The 20,804-nt window shown below is 40.2% G+C and overlaps 2 protein-coding genes across 5 annotated transcripts; both read right to left on the reverse strand.

Moving 5' to 3' along the window:
• Nucleotides 1-7,186: 7,186 nt before the first annotated feature.
• Nucleotides 7,187-13,206, reverse strand: LOC124280483 (multiple epidermal growth factor-like domains protein 10). Of its 4 annotated transcripts, none has more exons than XM_046716423.1 (8): nt 13,073-13,206; nt 12,828-12,946; nt 11,261-11,411; nt 10,827-10,930; nt 9,767-9,904; nt 8,768-8,896; nt 7,811-7,904; nt 7,187-7,491 (listed from the first exon to the last, which is right to left on the reverse strand). In XM_046716423.1, the coding sequence occupies exons 1-8, from the start codon at nt 13,147-13,149 to the stop codon at nt 7,311-7,313; spliced, it is 993 nt and encodes a 330-aa protein (XP_046572379.1). In that variant the 5' UTR covers nt 13,150-13,206; the 3' UTR covers nt 7,187-7,310. The 4 variants fall into 4 exon arrangements, with proteins under 4 accessions (XP_046572379.1, XP_046572387.1, XP_046572394.1 ...); XM_046716431.1 differs by having other exon boundaries at nt 7,811-7,901; nt 8,765-8,896; XM_046716438.1 differs by lacking the exon at nt 8,768-8,896.
• On the reverse strand, nt 13,152-15,119 carry LOC124280680. The gene is made up of 4 exons (XM_046716677.1): nt 14,961-15,119; nt 13,438-13,683; nt 13,196-13,241; nt 13,152-13,155 (listed from the first exon to the last, which is right to left on the reverse strand). The coding sequence occupies exons 1-4, from the start codon at nt 15,031-15,033 to the stop codon at nt 13,152-13,154; spliced, it is 369 nt and encodes a 122-aa protein (XP_046572633.1). The 5' UTR covers nt 15,034-15,119.
• Between the last annotated feature and the right edge of the window lie 5,685 nt (nt 15,120-20,804).

The raw sequence follows: 20,804 nt of genomic DNA on the forward strand, positions 1-20,804 counted from the left end.
GTGTAGTTTCTACTGTTTGTTGATTTCACAGGATGGGATGCTTTAATTGCCCGAATCCCACTACCAAGAGTTATCTCCTGCCAAATGTTATATTATGTGTTTATATCTAGGATAAGTTATTCTTTGACAAAAAAAAGTAAAACGTTTTCAGGTTCGAGAAGCGTGAATGTGGTCTGCACGTTTAGAGACATATTGTGGTAGTTTGGGAAGTGATTATGTCAGTTTTACTCGTTAAGCAAATTTGTCTGTGTTTAATAGTATTTTGTTCTTTGTGCCTTAGATGTTAGAAAGACAGGTGGTGTTTGACCAGACCAGTAAAAAAAGTACAATTGTTTGAGGCATTTATTTTGTGTATGCAATACCGTCATTAGAATTTCGGTTACACTTGGAAATGTACTGGTTATACACACGGTCGTAATATTGCTGTTGAAAGCGGCGTAAAACTAAACTCACTCACTCACCTTTGTTTCAGATTCTGTGGCAAATGGTGAAGTCCTTGGCAACTGCCGAGTGGAGATCAGCTGTCAGGGAAAGCGGAGAAACGCAGACCAAGGTCAGCACCAGGAAGGACGAAATTCCACATGACTCTGAGAAGTCATTGTAGAGATCCATAGATGATACATACCTGTATTTAAACAAACACAAACACGAAACAAAAACGGTCCTTAATGGTACATACCTGTACTCGAAGAAAAACAAAAGTGTAAATAGAACACACAAAAAAAACCAAGCATTTTTGGGGGTGGTGTGGTGGTGCCAACAGAGATACTATTTTGTCGGTCACTGTCACAGTGAAAACACACCACCACCCCTCTCATACAGCAAGGTCTTGCAGCTAAAGCCAAGAAGGTACCCGCTGTTGAGAGTCTGAAGTACTCCACGAGGTTAAGCAGGCCTTATCCTGGGGAGCAAGCCAAAGGCCCGTCTGTGCCTATAGATAGCTATACTGAACAAAGACACTATATTTCCTTGATCAGTATATGTTCGGAAACAGGTAACAAATATATGTCGCTAATGCTGTCCAAAACAGGTGGTACCCACAAACGAGAGTCTGAAGAACTCCACGAGGTATAAATACGCCTTAGACCGCGACACTAGCCAAAGGACCGTCTGTGCCTATAGATAGCTATACTGAACAAAGACACTATTTTTCCTTGATCAGTGTATGTTCGGAAACAGGCCAACAACAAACAAAAACGAAAAAAAAAGACTCATAATGGAAAAAAGGAACAGAAAAAAGCGAATGATTTTCATGCATTTTGTTCCTACAGTTAGTTACTAGCTTCAGTGTTGTTTTTAGAATCTATGTAGATGATCCACATGTGCACTGGTCCATCGACTTGTGTCGACCAAGTCGGGCTTTTACATAATGTCCGTTATCAGTTGGGACTGGAATATTTCTTAGTCACATAAGTATATATTTTATTCATATGATCCTCACTGGCTTATCCCAATATTTCTTTGATTGGCAAAGGCATTCAGTATTAAAATGTCACATTTTGGCATCTGATATGAGAAAAGGCTTTGAAAATTATTATGACGATAAATAATTAAATCAAATAATGAGTTATGGAAAAGTATTGAAGTAGCCTGAAGTACAATTATGAATGATTTGCCGGGCCATCTAATACAACTACCTATGAACAAAAAGACAACCTTCATTCGTTTTCATTCCGTTTCGAGAATGAAGATGTCGTGCTTCTTCATGGGACATGATTTCAGGAATACAGTTCGCTCAACCCCAATGTATAGTGCAATCAAGTACGCTTTTGCCCTGAACTATTATAGTGAAAGTACGAGGACGTTCGAGTGATTTAACATTTTAACAGTGTGTTATGCAAACCATGAAACGGGGTGCTACGAAGTAGGTTACTGTAGGTGACTGTACGAGGCGATGACAACTGACATGCATCGTGACGTCGGTTACCAAGGGTACGTTTGATAACGAGGGGACAGACGAGAATGGCGTAGTTACGTCAATACAGTGTGACGTAATACAAAATGTGTACTTTATCCCCCGATGCCTTTGATCTTTCAGCGAAGTATCTTAGATAAAACTTTAATAGATAAGTCAGAAATAGACCATAGCATATCCATGCCGAAACAAGTATGAATTTTTTACCTATTTTCCCGAACGGCACATTGAAGTGTTTCGTGGATGTGTTATTCATTGTATCAGACTTTTGCATGTAAACCAATTATGTCTGCACGAGAAAGGAATATTCTCATATATTTTATTCCGTTTCGCCGACTTTTCTCGCCTTGGTTTCAAGAGGGGTGCATCAAATTTTCAAACTATGTAAACAAAGTAATCTACCTCAGATCATGCAACATTCTCTCAGTTGGATCTCTCTTTGCATTGCATCGGAATTCAGCCAAGTTTAAACTTGTGTATTTTGTAACGATTATTGTCTGTGTAAAGATAAATCAAGTATTTGTTCTACAGTTTATAGGACTTTTTACATGGTATTCTTTCTAAACACCGATGAAATATTTGTTCAAAATTGTCACTATCATACCACGTTAAACGATAGTTTGACTGATGTTTGATTAGAGGTACATTTCTTTGTAATGCATTACACTGACGACGGTTGTCCCACATCATGTCTTTTATTTGCTGTTTGGTTGCCTTGTACGGAGTTACTAAATAATTAACTACAAACTAAACATTTGTGTGTTGTTCTTTCTGGTGAAGAGCATCTCCTCGTGTGTGGACATTTCCGTGTTGTGACCTTCACCTTCACCCATAAAGAGTGTTTCCGGTAGAGCAGTGGGCATCATTTTCCTTGTTTGTTGTTTAATACCGCAGGCATAAATCTTCCACCTGTTCTCAAATTGTGAAGAACTGAGTTTCCACCAGACAAGACAGTGATTGCCATGCATGGTGATCATCGATAGAGGCAGTGGATCCCATGATATATGTGGTACAGTATCAGATAGGTCATCTAGCCTCTATACCTACCCAGCCTCCATGATATATGTGGTACAGTATCAGATAGGTCATCTAGCCTCTATACCTACCCAGCCTCCATGATATATGTGGTACAGTATCAGATAGGTCATCTAGCCTCTATACCTACCCAACCCCCATGGTATATGTGGTACAGTATCAGATAGGTCATCTAGTCTCTATACCTACACAACCTCCATGGTATATGTGGTACAGTATCAGATAGGTCATCTAGCCTCTATACCTACACAACCTCATTCATGGCCACCTGTCACAAGAAAGGAGGGAAGAAGAAGCCTTCTTACCTTAAACGGAAGCATCAGTGTTACTGTTAATTAGTAAGTGTGACATTCCAAAGTGTGCTGCGTCATTGTGATAAATGAGTAGATGTGAACCATCGTACATTTGTAAAGATGTTCAAAGACCAGGGTTAAAACTGGTCTTCAGCAACTCATGTTTGTCGTAAGCGGAAGTTGACGGGTTTGCGTGGTCAGGAACACATATTGATTGATTCATGTCATCGTAACCCAATTGCACAGTCGATGCACATGATGTTGATCACTCGATTATCTAGTCAAGACACGAATATTTACATACCGCCGTCATGTACTGAGATACTGCTGAGTGCGACGCTAGACAACAAACAAAGATGATCCAACGATTAATCCGAAGCTGCTACCAGTTGTTAAAGCCACAGTTGATGGCAACATCCATGAAAGAAACTTTCCAACTTTTAGGGAACATATATGCTGAAATATTAAATGGCAAGTTGCTAATTGTTTATAGACGTAACATCGTTCAAAGCGGTGTAAAGTTTTACCCATTTCTGACCGACATCAATTGAACAGAGTAATTGTGAACGTATAACCAGCTGAACACGTAGCTTACTACAGTACAGGAAAGAGACGCCTGTACGTTGTTTAACGAGTGTCCAGCAAGTGAAAGACTATAAATAAATTGTATGAATTTAACTTGACTTCCGCCCGGCTGTCACAACTGAACGTGTCCATGTCAAAGGGCAGCACGCATGCGCAGTCATACACAAAGATATACACCAGTATACCCTTTGTGATCTTTTCACTGCTGGAATATTAAGCCGAAATGATGGAATTTTCAGTGAAAACCTTTCACTTCAAGAAATCTAATCCCAATGAAGTCAGAAGGACAATAATGACAACCAGAATATGGTGACATTAAGTAAGATGGCGGAATTTCAATCAAACAGCTTTCACTTCTAGACATCTTATCCCGATGAAGTCAAAGGACTATCATTTCATAAAATCCAAAATATGGTGGCATTACTGTTCTGGAGTGGAAATGATTATTGCAGTGAAACTAAGCAGGATTAACAGATGGGTTTATGGGAATTCCATATGGGTATCATTTGTAAATTCGTAGTTAATGCCTACATTTACCTGGCTGGAGAAGCGTATATTGCACAACAGGTTATTCTTAAGATTAATTATAACATTTGGAAGGAAGTTTTGTTATAAAGGTCAATGCACCTGATGTATTGAGATGATGGTTTACCTTCTGATGAAGATACGGCGAGCAAGTCTGTCTGGTATAATAATGAAATCAAAATTGATGATTAGTATATGTATTTTCCAATAATGACATTGAAAAGGTACAGCATTCGTACATGATATCATTTATGATGCGGAGAAACATAATCGCGACATTTACATATGAACATAACTACTTCATCTCTTAGTCGCGTTAAATATTTGAACTGGAGAATGAAATATAAGAAAATAGCATTTCAAGCCGATGGGATGGGATCGAGTCGGGGAGAGGGAGAATGAGGGACTGACTTTATGCTAACAAGGTCATGTGCAGTTACTAATACAAGACCAAGTGTATTACAATTTGTAGGGCAATCAACCAGGAAAGTCAGTGCTATAAATAGACTGCCTTTGTGAAAAATTGAAAGCAATGCAATAGCTCCGAGATATGTTATCTCAACACACGAAAGACCTTTCTACATGTATGAAGTGAGAATGCGCGCAGAGAACGTGACACCAGGTCACTATGAGTGGGGAGCAGGCTTAAATTATTCCCCGAGAAACCCTCACCCTCGCGGACTTGGCTCACGTGTGTCAACGCAGGGGAAACAGCTATTTCAGTCTTTCTTCACGACGTCTACGACCAGTACACATTAATCAAATGGCCGCAGATCAAGTTGTCAAAAGACTTAAGTTTATGTTCTATAGTGTTTGGTCATTGTTTAACGTCACGCTCCGAAATAGGTAAACTGTCGAATATGGACCTGATAATCCAGTGATCATTAGTATCGACCTTCGCAACCAGGATACGATGACATGTGTCAACCAAGTCAGCCTGACCGTCCGATCCTGTTAGTCGCTTCTTACGACAAGCATGGGCTGCTGAAGATCAGTTCTAACCTGGATCTTCATTGGTACATGTTATTTCTCACAGAATGAAGACCCTCAGAACCTCACGGTGTACAGATATTTGACGAACATTCACACTCATGATCAGCTGGATATCCTGTAAGACTTTGAAAACAGATCTCACAGATCAATAAGAAGTGAGTGAGTGAGTGAGTTTTACGCCACACTCAGCAATATTCCAACTATATGGCCGTGGTCTGTAAATAATCGAGTCTGGACCAGACAATGCAGTGATCAACAGCATCGGCATCAATCTATGCAATTGAGTACCAATGACATGTGTCCACCAAGCCAACGAGCCTGACCACCAGATCCCGTTAGTCGCCCCTTACGACAAGCATTGGTTACTGAAGATCAATTCTAACCTGGATCTTCACGGGTCAGATCAGTAAAGAAGAATTAAGCCACAATACATTATAGAAACACTTCAGATATAAGGATGAGTCAGGTAAAGACTTACCCAAGAGTACCTGAAGTATTAAGGTGGAGGTCGAATAAGGCTGATCCGTATCAAATATATCTTTTAAACAGATTATCAAGAAACATGGACAGAAGATATATTTATTATATAAAGACGATACTAACGAGATGGAATTCCAGTCTATCAGGTGCACGATCAGGGAGATGGTTCGGTTCAAAGTAGGTTTTATGAAAATACGATCACATCATCGGACAGTACGATTCCGACCGAAGGTAGTGGAATATTACTGTCGCCTGAGGAATATATGCTAATCTTCTTTTAGAAATTACTGAGATTAAAAGCTTGTGAGATCCCCTTAAACCAGCAAAATACAACACAATCACGTCTATTATATTCAATTATATAGGGAATATATATAGCTACAAAGAATGTCAGTACCGATTTCCAATACAATACTATTGGAAAATCAAGATTTATGGATGTCGACTTCTTTATTGTGAATAACAATACAAGTATACAAGAAGAACAATACAACAATTGTGAAATTGACATCCCAAAACTCACCAAAGTCTTGATATTACCACTAAATACAGATGTATTGATTGAAGACAGCTGTTGAAAGTTCATTGTAGACGAAGCCTCTTGAGTGGTAGGTCTTGAAACGTCGATGTTAGCATGCAGATGGGTGTAAATCCAAAGTCATCCCCCATACATCAACAACCATCCCTTATATACCTATTATACAGTTCTGTTTCTTTTCTAGCAAAAGCCATGCCACGCTACGATCTTCTCACTGCTTCCACAATCCGACCGGAAGCAAACCAAACAAAGGGAGGCAACTCATCAGCCCACTCTCAACAGGTGACATTACATAGCCCAAGTTCAAGACGAAAGTTCAAATCCACATTCAGCATCTCAAATATTTGTGACCCATGTTAACTAAAAGTTAATTATGAGACATTGTAATTAACAAATCACATCCTCATAACGAAATACATATTCCAACTGAATAGCCTACTTGTATATATCAATGTGAATGTTCAAAGCAAATAGCTGCACTATATATCCAAATAAATGTTCAAACTAAATGACACATTTCATATCAAAATACATGTTCAAAGCAAATGGCTTTATTACATATCAAACTAATATTTAATCTGCATGACTACATCGCATATCAAAGTAAATGTTCAAACTAAATGGCTATATTACAGATCAAACTAATATCCAAACTAATATATATATATATATATATATCACATAGATAAATAAAAACAGAATGCCTTTTTCCCCAATATGTTTCGTTCTTTACTCTTCAGGGAGATTGTAGCAGTTACAGTATGACGTCATTACATATATATTGTGACGTCGCAATATGTATTTCATACATATATATATATATATATATACAATGTGACCCCGTACAAATGTAATGTGTCATACACTGGGGTGGCACATGAGCTTTTACACAATATGAACCCCAATACATGCTACGTCTGTATACGGGGATGGCTTATTGTGCCTCTCAAGCATGTAGCGTCTCATACACAGGGGGCTGCACATTGTCCATCTTCTCGTACACGTGATCCGGATGGGTCACACTGGTTATGTCATCTCCTGCATCTCCCGTGTCATCCTGGTAGGTGGGGTTTCTCACGGCACCAGCAGTAACGCCTATCTTCTTTTGCTTGTTCGTCACGACCATTCTGTAAACAAGTTGTTAAAATATTAACTCGTATTCGTTGCTGACAGGCAAGCAAATATTCGATTGATGAACATAATTCAATTCAATGCCAAAACTGTATTACATCCTGATTTTATAGCTCCTAATTTGATAACTTTATGTTATATATAAAAAGTGAATTTTAACTAAATGAGTGAGTGAGTGAGTTGGCTTTTACGCCGCTTTTAGCAATATTCGAGCAATATCACGACGGGTTTTAACTGAATGAAATACTTGACTCTTCCTTCTTGTGGGTCCCTACATTTTAACCTTAATGAAAGAATATTGGTTTCTATGGTTACCTTCTACATCTGACCAGGAGGATCACGAGAACCACCACAACCAATCCCAGAAAGACACAAACAGACACCAGCGCCCAGACAACAAGGTTCCAATCTGCAGTACAAATGACAGGTAGACATATTAACAACCACAAAACCAGGAGATGGTGTGGTCGTGTGCATACAGCCAAGGTCACAAATCAGTTGAAGTTAAACAACGTTGGTCACATAGAGTCAGTGTTGACGGTGTTCGGCAGCTTGACTCCTGAGAGTTTCTATGACTTCCGTCCTGACCCCAAACAAAGCATTCGTGACACACGTGGTCTGACACACGTGAATGGGTACCCGGCGGGATAAGTCAGATGACTGTCAAGCTTATAGCTCCTCACAGGCAGCGTGAATAAAGGCCATCATTGTCCTTATCATTATTCCAAGACAACACCGATGAGAGCTTCCCCACAGTGGTGGACATCACTGACCAGGGTACTGTTCAAAGCAGTATAGTCAGTTTGCAGTAAAAAAACTACCGATGAATTTTACTTTAAACCAAAAAGTACAATCGGATATAGAGAAATTAAGATTGCGAATCCTCATAATTTTACCTTTCCAATTGAACATGGAAAATCTCAGAATGTTATTCAACTTGCGATAAAAGTTGTTTGTCAAACGGTCATAGTTTCAAATCGCTATTATTGGTTTGTATTACAAGGGGGTATGCACATTAAATGAAAAACCGAGAACAAGTAAGGTTGGTCTAAGTTAACGCTCATAACGTACCGCACGTGCATTTGTTTCACTGTTCCAACTAATTCGCTTCCCCCTTTGTAATACAAACCAATAATAGCAATTTGACACCAAAGTTTTATCCTTAGTTGAATAAGATTCTGCTACGCGCCTGCCAGGTACATAGAACCCAGCAACGCTGACGGAGCCGTGTAATAAAAACCTCTTCGTGATAACTAGCTTCATTGTTTATACCTTCATGATATAATTCTTGTACCAAGTTTCCGGCTTGACACGTGCCGTTAGCGGGATGACAGGGGGCGCCGCCAACACATTGGTCACACAGATTCCCGCAGCGCTCGCCGTAGGTACCATTTGGACATGCTTTCAAAAAATACGCCATGTGTAAAAATCTCTCTGACGAATTGATTAGCCATCGTTCAAATCTGATAATCAAAACACTAAATTCATATTCATATCGTCTAGGTACTAAAAGCGATAGAGTCATATCAGATCTAGTGGACAGGTGAGCACCAGGAAGGTACAAAAACTGAAATACCTCCACCTACATTCAGACCATTTAAGACAACATCCCGTGCACCCAACTTAAACCTAATGCTGATGGCCCGATCATTCATTGCGGTAAAGCATGACCATGTCTCAGTCATTTAAAGACGCTCACCACCTTTGCCTGAATTATTTATCAGGTAATTTGAACGTCAGACTAGGATGTTATCTTTGTTCAAGATAAGAAAGCAACTCAACAAAAACTATTGTCGTAAATCTTTAGCTAAACATAGAACACCGTCGCAACTCTGTAGTTGAACAAACATCACTGTCGTAATTCTGTAGCTTGATATTGTTCACTGTGTTCAGTCTATAGTTTAGTACAGATCAGTGTCGTAACTCTATAGTGTAACTCAGACGACATTCATGACGTACTTCTTTCGGATAGATGTCTGTTGTGTCCTTTTAGTTTAACAGATGATGCTGTCGTAATTCTGTACTTTAACACAGACTTATATCGTTACTCTATAGTTTAACACAAATTGTGCAGTTGTGATTTGAGGACCGTACACATCGTACATTGCAACCAACACCCATGTTCAAGTGGACGCTAACTCGAACAGCTCGAGCGAATGCTAATAACACAGCGTTTTCACAGTGCCTTTGCCCGAGCGCCTCTGAACGATTTGTTGGAATTAAGTTTATTATAATCAGTACTATTATCTATTATAACTCCTTCATACACACCAGTAGTGCACGTGTCGCCAATCCAGCCAGTGTCACACCCATCTGCACAATGGCCATCGATGTTGTCACAAGCACTTCCATTGAAGCATTTCCCACATTCCCGGGTGCACAGCCGACCATACCACCCAGAGGGACAACCTGTTGAACGATACACAGATACAGCACGTTAACACTGTGTGACAGAGATACACAGCCGACCATACCATCCAGAGGGACAGCCTGTTGAACGATAAAACAGATACAGCACGTTAACACTGTGTGACAGAGATGCACAGCCGACCATACCAGCCAGAGGGACAGCCTGCTGAATGATACACAGATATAGCACGTTCACACTGTGTGACAGAGATACACATCCGACCATACCATCCAGAGGGACAGCCTGTTGAACGATACACAGATACAGCACGTTAACACTGTGTGACAGAGATGCACATCCGACCATATCACCCAGAGGGACAACCTGTTGAACGATACACAGATACAGCACGTTAACACTTCGTGACAGAGATACACATCCGACCATACCATCCAGAGGGACAGCCTGATGAACGATACACAGATACAGCACGTTAACACTGTGTGACAGAGATACACAGACGATCAACCATCCAGAGGGACAACCTGTTGAACGATACACAGATACAGCACGTTAACACTGTGTGACAGAGATACACAGCCGACCATATCACCCAGAGGGACAGCCTGTTGAACGATACACAGATACAGCACGTTAACACTGTGTGACAGAGATACACAGCCAACCTTACCATCCAGAGGGACAGCCTGTTGAACGATACACATATACAGCACGTTAACACTGTGTGACAGAGATACACAGACGATCAACCATCCAGAGGGACAACCTGTTGAACATACACATATACAGTACGTTAACACTGTGTGACAGAGATACACGTCTTGATCTACAGTAAATCCACAATCAATGTTTCAGTTGTCAACGTATGCCCACAGCAGATCAAAAGATATGTACTAATGTCTTAATAATGTACTAATGTACAATATACGCTTAACTTGAGTCTACCTAATATATCATTACCATATATCCTGAAGACAGTAGCACGTATGCCTCCATGAATTGATGTGTTAAAGTACACATAAGAGCGTGGCCCACAGCCTCCAGGAAGTACATCCACTGTCCCCCTGTAAGGAAATTCAATAGTCAGTTCATGGCAATATTTTGTCTTGTAGACGAAAGGTAAGTTTCAACATCGTTCTGAACGTGTACATATTTATAATGCAATTGGTATTCCGTTAATGAATGATAATTTATTTTTTCTTCAGTGACGCAAAACAGCTGATTTATTGGCAGTAAAGAGTGTTCATGTTTATTGTTGTGACTGAAAATTATATACCGTAATTGTTTAATGGCAAGCGCGCACACTCACACCCACAAACATGCATACGCATTTCAATACTGTGTCTGAATACAACGTAATGGATATTACATATGAGGCTCCATGTAACATTTACCTGTCTCCAAAAGGCCCAGCATACAGTACACCTTCGAACTCATGAACAGACAGATATAAAGTGTCGTTACGGTACACAGTGGTAACGTTCGTCTCCAAGTCCAGGGATCCCAAAGTGAGCACTGAAGAATCAGCGTAGTACAGTCTGTGACCTGCGACAGAAGACGCCGTGTTCGTATCTGAGACAGCTGCCATACTTGACTTGATAAATAGCAATAAACCTAAATCACTTGTCCAGTATTATTCTAGCTAAATAAGGACCATCAAGTCTTTCGTCAGAAAAACGACATCTTTGGAAGCCTGGGAGGCGTTTTGTATACTGGCCACATAAAGAAACTGTGCACACAGAAAATATAAAGATAGACAGACAGTGTCTTAAACATAAAGAAAGGTGTGAACATAGCAAGTATTGGAGACATTCAAACGCGCATGCAGGTGCCAGGCGACGTGACGTCATTGATGGTGGCCTATGGACTTGCAATGTGTTACTGCACATGCAGCCTGTGCAGCTGCACACAACATGTGAAACTCAGAAATTGCTGTCACTGTCGAAAGCTTGATCTTTGGTCATTCAAGCGTTCACAAATTCACATGAGAATTCAAATGCACATCATGCCAAAATTAACATCTGCTCAACGTCACGAAACCATTGGAATGGTTCGAGCAGGCATGAGCCAACAACAGGTGGCAGCATATTTCCAATGCCATCATAACACGATATCTGCATTGGTCAGTTGTTATGGAAACAGTAATGATGTCGCCGACCACCCACGTTTTGGGCGTCCCCGAGTAACGACGCCAAGACAGGACAGATGGATTCGGGTGATAATCTCAGACACAGGTTCCAGACGGCAGTGACCACGTCCCAAACCATTCCCCAGGCCTTCAATGATCATTTGGTAGCCTCTGTGCAGCGTCGATGCACTGCTGTGCATCAAGCGCATGATGGTCATACCCGTTATTGACTTTGTGACTTCGTCGTGTGACCCCCTACTCAACTTTGAACTTCTGACGTCATCGTTACGGATATTGTTCATGTTCTTTTGACATGTTGTTGTGGCCCGATACTTCGGCTTATAAAGTGTCTACATCATTTCGTCTTTTCTGTTTTGTATTCCAATTCTGAAGGAAGTTTCTGTGTGCACAGTTTCTTTATGTGGCTAGTATATTTCTGGGTCTTGCACTGAGGATTGGGCCTTTTAAAACAAACCTTATGGTAGTAATGGATAGATCGAGTCCAAAACACGGTTATCTGTAGCTACCCATTCTCTGCTTTGTAAATCCATCTGTATATTATTTTAGATAATATCTTTAAAAGGAAAAATGAACCCAACAAAACATCGAAAAGGTTACCAGCTCGAGTTATTATTATTTTTTATTTTGGTAAAAAACAAGAGTGACAAATCAGCTTCTTTGACGGAGTGATTTCCTAGAGATATTTAAGATTTATTCTAAAAAATGTGACTCTCTAATTGTTTTTTATATTCACATCCGCAGATGTTGAAAGACAAGGATTCTGGGCAAGGTTGAATATGTAACCGCCTAAACAGCAAAACGTGTGTACTTACCTTCCATGTCAAACATCATACCAAAATGATTGCCATTCTTTTTGTTTAGTAGGGTGACATAGTCACTCCCGTCGTAGTTCATCATTGTGATTTTTGTGGCAAATGCTAGAAACAACTTCCTGCAATGTAAAAGAGTATTTCAACAGTTTGCTTTTCGCCGGTTGTCAAATCATTGTTGGCATACCTAATTTACACGGCTTTAGCTTGAATCTGTTATTTCAATTTTAGTTGACTGTAATTCTTACTTGTTCCGAGTGTCGATAGCGATTCCCCATACAAGTGAATTTTCAGTCGGAACCTTTGTCAGGATCTTTGTGTCCATGTTTATCTTCCACAAGGAGCTATTATCATCATTTTGAAGGTCGAACACAAAGATTGCCCTAAGTTCGGGATCAAGGGCCATTCCATATAAACCTAAAAAGTTGAACCAAAATAGTAATTCTTTAAATACAATCACAAATACGATACACACATCTGCTGATCTGAGGGGTGATCTCTCTCAACATCACAGTGTTTACCTCAATAAATTAAGATGGCTTCTTTGGAAGGTACGTGTTGGTGAGTTTATTTGTTTTAAGTTCGTAATTATCAAATATCTTTACATCCTTACCTCTGGAGACGTTCACCCACGTTTCGTAGTCTTCTCCTGAAGACTTGACCCTACAAACAGACATGAGAGCATAGTCGGACCAGTAGACGTAGTCCTCCACAGGGTCGTATACAGGGCACCTGGGGTTGGGGGTGTGGATCGGGAGAACACTGCAGCTGGACCTGCCATCCAGGATGCATCGGTACACGCTCCCGTTGACTTCTAAAGCTCCACCGCTGTCTGTGATAAACATTATCTTTTCTGTCGCTGAAAATGAAGAAATAACTATTATAATTCTTAAATCGACGCCTTTTGGGGCATTTAGTTGTTTCGCCGTAATAAGCGACCTGGATATTAACCTCAGATATAAGTACAAGGCTAAGTTCGTATATCTTGGCTGGCTGTTTAGGTCCGTATCATCACATTTCGTCAAAAACTACATGCGAGTTGAACATTATCACTATCTGCATAGGCGGAGCCAGTTATCTTCAAAGGGGGTGGGGGGAGGGGGGAGGTGTGTGTGTGTGTGTGTGTGTCGAACCTGCATTACCAAAACCAGGTTTAAACAGCAATGTTTTTATATTCGTTACCCAATTTTTATTTCCGTCATCATTATTTTTTTTTGCATGGACCTAATATCAGAATGTACCTTCATTAACATTATCTTCAGGGAAAAGGTTCCTATAGAACCAGCCTATACTGTACCTGTAGTATATACATTCACTCTGTAAATAATACCACGGAGATAATTCTGGTGTGGCTGTCTCTATCACAGCAAATATATTGATATACAAACATATATATTCAGAGTGACAATAATAGGAATGTACAGTGTATTCGTTAACAAACAGTCACGCCTGATTAACATAAAGAAGTATGTCTTAAATAGGTGAGTCATAATATTTCCATATCATAGATTCGCAGTGTACGCTATGATAGGTGGGTTCTGTGGCATTGTGATGTAGGTTTCGACTGGGTCCATGAAGGCTTTATGAAGGCAGTTCAGTAATTTAATGCGCAAGTGGGAAATACGACTTGTTTGTCTGGAGCTACGTCTTTGCTATTGTATATTTACAACAATTACATAGAGGTCTTTATTATATAACACTCCCTTGCTAAACCTGAATTGTGTCATTGCGATTGTATATTCATAACAATTACATATAGGCTACAGGTCCTTATTATATAACACGTCCTTGCTTTAACCTGAATTGTGTCATATTGTTACATTCCAAATTAACTGTTGTCTCCAACAAATATATGCCAGGAACCGATGGAAGGATGGACAGATCGGATGGCATAAATGCTGCGCCATGCTGGATGCAGGTGAACTAGACAAATTGGTCCTAAATATACCGTGACAGTGATTCCCGACACACAGAGCAATGTCGCATCTGTATCACTACCTCCTAGAAACGTGGGATGTGGGCAAAGCAGGTCAAGCTTTGGGTACCGAGGAACCATGGTGTATGGAGTATCTACAAAAGTTCTACTGCTACTTACAACACAGCCCAGAGACATAAAGTACTGAAGTTTCAACTTACCATTATTAGATTCAGCGGCAGCGATCAGAAGTGCAAGGACACACAAGACGAAGACAAGTGTAGTATCCGCCATGATGTCACACCAGTATATCTACCCACACCAGTATATCTACCCACACCAGTATATCTACCCACGCCAGTATATCTACCCCCACGCCAGCCGGGAACACGGGTATTTCAACTCTGCTCAACTATTTGTGTACGAGGAAGTATATTACGCTTCAGCACAACTTGCTTTAGGTGACAAACCTGTCGGGTTGCCAGTAAGGCTATTAATGCATGTCATGCCTCTCACATCAGTAATGTATGCATGTGTCAGTGTGAGGTTTGAACAGTATGCGATATAAGTCATATCAACTTGCACTGATGTGTGCCGTGTGTTGAGAAGAACAACCCTTCCGACTTCTTCGCTTGGATGACGTCTGGCTGGTCTAGTAAGTGAAACAGAAGATTTACTGGTTGCTGGTAAGGACCAGTCACTTTCTTCTCAATATGTGATTTTAAAATGTAAATATGAAATGTAGATGATGTAAAGATTTTCACGAGTCTGTCCAACAGTCAGAGGATTCCTAGCGTTGGCACGAAGACAACTAATCTAAGTGAAGTAATTGCATGCAACCGTCGTTCTATTACCGTCTTTGCAATGCTTGTGGTTCAACCATAATACGACCCAGAATATGTGGAGGGCCTCAAGGAAAATGACAACTGTAAAATTCTTTGGAATAAGCCCTTATACAGCCTCAGACGTATCCAAGCCAACAAAAGTGGCCTTGTCCTTTTTTATTAAACTAGTGAAAGTATGTATATGATTGAGTTTTCTGTCCCTTTTTAGACAAATGTGATTGACAAGATTCAGGAGAAGCATGTCAAATATGCGGACCTCGCTTACAATAAGCCACGTGCATCCGAAGAATTAAGTTGTTCGACTCACCATTGTTCTTGGTGCTCAGGTACCTCTCAATCTGCTGATTGACATTGGGAGAGAACCCGTGTTTACTGCCAGGACCACGACCCTTCTGACAGTGCAGGAATCTACACATTCTCCGGAAAGTTCTTGCTGGGTTCGAGAAGGCAGCGGTTCCTGGGAGATATAATTCGCTGTATGGGCTGCATGTAAAAGGGGCAAGGGCTCTGAGCTGAGAACGAACCAAACCTGCCTGCAGTGCCTCATTTTGTCCTTTTTGATAAGGCCACTGAATTTATTTTTTGTCATTTTCTGTCCCTTTTGTCAGCAATGTGATGACCAAGATTCAGGAAAAGCATGATAAATATGCGCACCTCGCCTTTGAAATGTCTCGCTTGAATTCTAGTCGTCGGGCTGCTGAAAAACATAACAATTATCTGTGAAATATGAAATTTAGCATATTTTGGATTTTAACACGAAATAGGGTTACCGAAACACAATCGTGGAAAGGCAATAGCTACATGTGCAGCTGGAAATCTTGCAATAATGTTGGTACTGTTTCATGGACGAAACTCAGGACAGGGATGGAATACTGTTGCTTAGATACAAGTATTGCATGAGGAGGAGACAGGAATGCAAAATAGGTGTTCAAAATGGTGCCTGCATAGGTTAGACGAGTCTGTATGTGATAACGTCCAAGTGACCTTGTATGCGATATTGAAGCCTGTCTCACAGCCCTGGATCATACAAGTTTCCCAGGGATGAGCAACTGTGACATAGATATTTTATCAAAGTTTACGAACAGTTCTTTAATCGACAGTTTTTTAATTACACAAAGAAGTAGAATCGATGTATTGCCCCTGAGTTTAGAAATTATTTCTATCCAAATTATTTCTTTTCAGTCTAGTAGTTTTGTATAAAACACTATCAGCAACAGAACAACTTTACGCATGCGCGTTGCAAATGGTCACGTCATAGGTCTGGTGACAATTCTATGTTTACAATCGCGTATACTTTCAAGTCTCAAATAAGGTTAGTACCAATATTTCATAGCGTATTTTTGACTACTAACGACTAACAATGTGTGTAAATCGTTTATGTGTGTGTTTCGTTAAACATTGATTTGAGGCACAGTAAAGGACGTTATCCTACATGCATTTACAATAGACTGGAAAGTCGGCCATGTTTGTTGCATGCAGAAACATGGGATTGTGCACTGTTTCAGAAGATCAGACGGAACCGTACAAGACAATCAGCTTTTGCCATCCAGTATGATTATGGATGGGTTGTCACCTTCCTGATACCTAAGTGTTCAGGGGCCACTCTGGGAAGGGTTGTTAACAAGGCGTGAAAACTGAGGGGCCACTGTGTTTTGTTTCCACAGTGAGTCAGTATGATTGCTGTACAATTCATTGGTATAGGTATACACGTCTTTGTGTTATCCCTGACTGAGACTGAGTGAAAACGCCGTTTACCTGAAGTGTAATGTACTCCACTGATGGTGTCATGGCGCGGATAACGTTAGTTAATTCTGGTTCAGTTGATTCAGTAGGTAGACTGAACTGAGCTAGTAAATGTTACACATATTTTATTTAGTCCAGGTCCTGGTCATGTTTGGGTCTACCAAGACGTCGGATGTATACCGAGCTTTCTTAGCATTTTTCAAACCAGATTAAAATATACGTACACCCGACAATGGACAAATATATTAGCATCTAGAACATTATGAATAGCCTTGAAGCCGAGAAATATGTAATAGATTCAATCTTGTGTACATTTGCAACCGATTTCTCGAGCTGTAAGTACAAGGCTAAATATTGATATTCAGATATAAAATTGCAAAGTCTGAAAGCGTATGTACAACTTAAACGATCTCGCTTACCTGTATGGCCTTGGCACTTGGAAGCCATGTTCTATCATATTGATCATCACAACAATGAAGGTTTATCCTTATGAGCGGTAATTTTACTTGCATTTTTTGCTCTGGAAATCAGCTGGAAGCTTCTTGACCATTCCAAACAGTTTCCAAGAGATGGCATTTCTTTGGGTGTGTCAGGATTGACCATTCGGATTACTGGACTAAATCTCTACAGTCACGTAGATCAGTGAATTATGTGCCTATAAAAAGAATGCCTCACTCATTATGCTGCCCTGTGCGTGCCTATTGTTGTATGGTGAGTGCCATACTAACCAGACCTTCTGATCCAGCCTTCGTTCAGTGCTACAAGGGGCACCTACGTCCTTGGTCTCGACAGCAATTGGATCAAAAGTTTATCAGCCTTCTACAGAAATGTGGCCTTGACTCTCAATCATACTCGTTCCACAGCTTGAGAAAGAGTGGTGCTTTGCTGGCTGCAGCTACAGTCTCAAGTGACAGGGGCTTTTGTGCAATCGGCCTTTGGCCATCGTCGTCTAAAAAGGGCTATGTCAAAGTCTCACCACTCATTCTGTCCCGAGTTTCTGGCAGAATGGCAAAAACATTTAAAAATATTTAAATAACTTGGTGAATGCAGTGTTTGCGGTGCTTAAATTTTCCCGGTGGCTTTCATGGCCTGCTGCCACCTGCAGGCTATAAAATCTCCAGGTCCAGGGTGAAATCTCCAGGCCCATTTTGTTACAGTCAAATCAATAAAATCAAAGTAGACTACACTGTACACAGTTTCACACTGTTTCTACAAAATCAATTTGCGAGGCTTATGGCGCAGAGGGAGATTTTTATTTGTTAAAGGCTGGTGTTGACATTTCTATGCACAAAGCCAGGAAGTGAAACTGTAAGTTATCTTAACATGGTGGATTATGGAGGATTCACGAACGTTAATGAAGAGAACAATTATGGGAAATATTCCAGTTGAAAAACAAAATGCCATAATTTACTGAAGGCCACAAAGGCCTGCACATATTTGAAACTGCCGGCCTGATACAATAACAACCGGCGCTGGGCCTCCGGGCCTGGGATTATTTCGAACGCTGGGTCAGTGTACAGTACCTTCCCATGTCGCCACTCGAATTTGTATTCTGAATCAGGTTTTCATAACTTGTCACATCTATATTCACACGTTTCCAGTTTGATATTTCCTTGGTTTTCTTTCAGGCTGAATGTCAAAAGCATCTTAATTTAATTTTTAAGTATATATTGACGACTGCTCATCAAAACATGTCTTTTTCTCGTAATGATGGATCTGCCTAGCTGTTTGGTTTAGATGTTTTGTTTCACATTTTTACTTTTCAGGCTGTTTTGAGAAATAGATATATGGACAAAATGGTGCTCGATACTTCAAGTGTGTTACCTTTCGGGATCTGCGTGTGTAGAATTCCTTAGTCTACAATCTAGTTTCCCCTTCAATGTTAGTTTCTGCCTACGGTTTATGGTTAATACACAAGTGGTGAAGTGATGTTTTGGAGACATTTTTACTGTTCAGTTTTGGGGTTTTCTGTTCTCTCTCTTGTTTGGCGGGCTTTGCCTTGGTGTCTGTGGTGTTTATAGTATTTTAGATCAGTCTTGGGCTGTGTGATATTTTTTACGTATCTTGTTAAACTCCACCTAAACCACCAAACAAGTGTTTGTTATCTTCTTCAAAATTATTTCTGCAAAATCATGTGTCATGATGTCTAATTTGCATATAAACCGGAACTGTCTGTCTTGTTCCCTACCACGCATGCGTCCTCTCCTTTCCTGTCATGCATGTGCGGCTTTCTTTTTTATTCCCAACTTATATTAATTTTCTTAATCACCCTCCCTCCGTCCCTGCCCTCGTTTATCGTATTTAAATATAATTATACTCAGCCTCATGACACATTGTTTTGCCTAAACAACTTCAATATTTTATCTGGTTTTTTTGCTTTTGACTCACACTTTGAGACATGCTGTGACTATGGTGACTGTGGTGTTTATAGTATTTTGGTCAGTATTTTTTCACCTCAGCGACGTGTTTTACTTATGTTATTAAACTGGTGCAAGCAAGTATTTATGTATGGAGGTTATCAAATTACGCAAAGAAATAAACTCGATGTATTGCCCCTTTTAGAAGGTATTTCTATCAAATTTATGTATTTTCAGAGACAAAGCGTAAGTCTAGTAGTATTTCATAACAGTCTCAGCTCGCCCTGCGCATGCGCAGTGCATATGATCACGTCATATGGTGACAATTCTATGCTCCACCATATACTTTCCAGTCCAAATAAGTTAGTATCAATATTGTCACAGAGCATATTTGCCCACTGACGGGCATAGAAGAATGTGTGTAACCGATTATGTGTGTATTTCGTTAAAACATTGTTTAGAAGCACAGCGACATGGTCCTACATGCATTTACAATAGACTGGGAGGTCGGCCATGTTTGTTGCATGCCATGGGATTGTGGGCTATTTCCCAAAGGCTCAATCGGAATCGTGAAATACAATCAGTTTTTGTCGTCCATTATGATATGGACGGGTTGTGTGTTTCTATTTAGGGACAGTTCATAATATATGGCTGGGGGTGGGGGTGGTGTTGATGATGATTTTTATGGGAAAGCATGTACAATGTAAATGACCCCTAAAATGTATTTACAAAATAAGTGACCACCCCTGCATGTCATGTCCAAAATCAATTACCCCTCCCCCTCCCATAATTTCTAAGCATAATTTTAAACATATTTTTATGTACAAAATTCCTGACCCCTAGTACATGTGTACAAAATTGCTGACCAATTAGAACAAAATGGGTGACCCCCTTAAAATTATCATCAACCACCACCACCACCACCCCACCCCCACCACCCCTAGCAATAGATTATGCAGGACCCTTACAATAAAAACATTTGATCAATAAAACGAAAGCGAAAATAGGAATATTTTCAGAGGCTATTCGCGTCACCTTTTGCGTCTTAGGACCTCGAATCCATTTTAATGAAAATAGGAAACTTTAATTATATTATATCACTTGTATACCATGTACATAC

The sequence above is a fragment of the Haliotis rubra genome, unplaced genomic scaffold (assembly GCF_003918875.1).
Source record: "Haliotis rubra isolate DU_JTF1 unplaced genomic scaffold, ASM391887v1 Scf1077, whole genome shotgun sequence".
NCBI classification, from domain to species: domain Eukaryota; kingdom Metazoa; phylum Mollusca; class Gastropoda; order Lepetellida; family Haliotidae; genus Haliotis; species Haliotis rubra.

Excerpts from the sequence above, each read along its gene's own strand:
- LOC124280680 (XM_046716677.1), bottom strand. The coding sequence starts at position 15,033 with ATGGCGGATACTACACTTGTCTTCGTCTTGTGTGTCCTTGCACTTCTG. Across the intron at positions 13,684-14,960 it reads TGCCGCTGAATCTAATAATG|CGACAGAAAAGATAATGTTT; the intron begins GTAAGTTGAAAC and ends CTTCATTTTCAG. Across the intron at positions 13,242-13,437 it reads GTGGGTGAACGTCTCCAGAG|GTTTATATGGAATGGCCCTT; the intron begins GTAAGGATGTAA and ends TCAACTTTTTAG.
- LOC124280483 (XM_046716423.1), bottom strand. The coding sequence starts at position 13,149 with ATGGACACAAAGATCCTGACAAAGGTTCCGACTGAAAATTCACTTGTA. Across the intron at positions 12,947-13,072 it reads GCTATCGACACTCGGAACAA|GAAGTTGTTTCTAGCATTTG; the intron begins GTAAGAATTACA and ends TTTACATTGCAG. Across the intron at positions 9,905-10,826 it reads TACTGTCTTCAGGATATATG|GTTGTCCCTCTGGGTGGTAT; the intron begins GTAATGATATAT and ends ATCGTTCAACAG.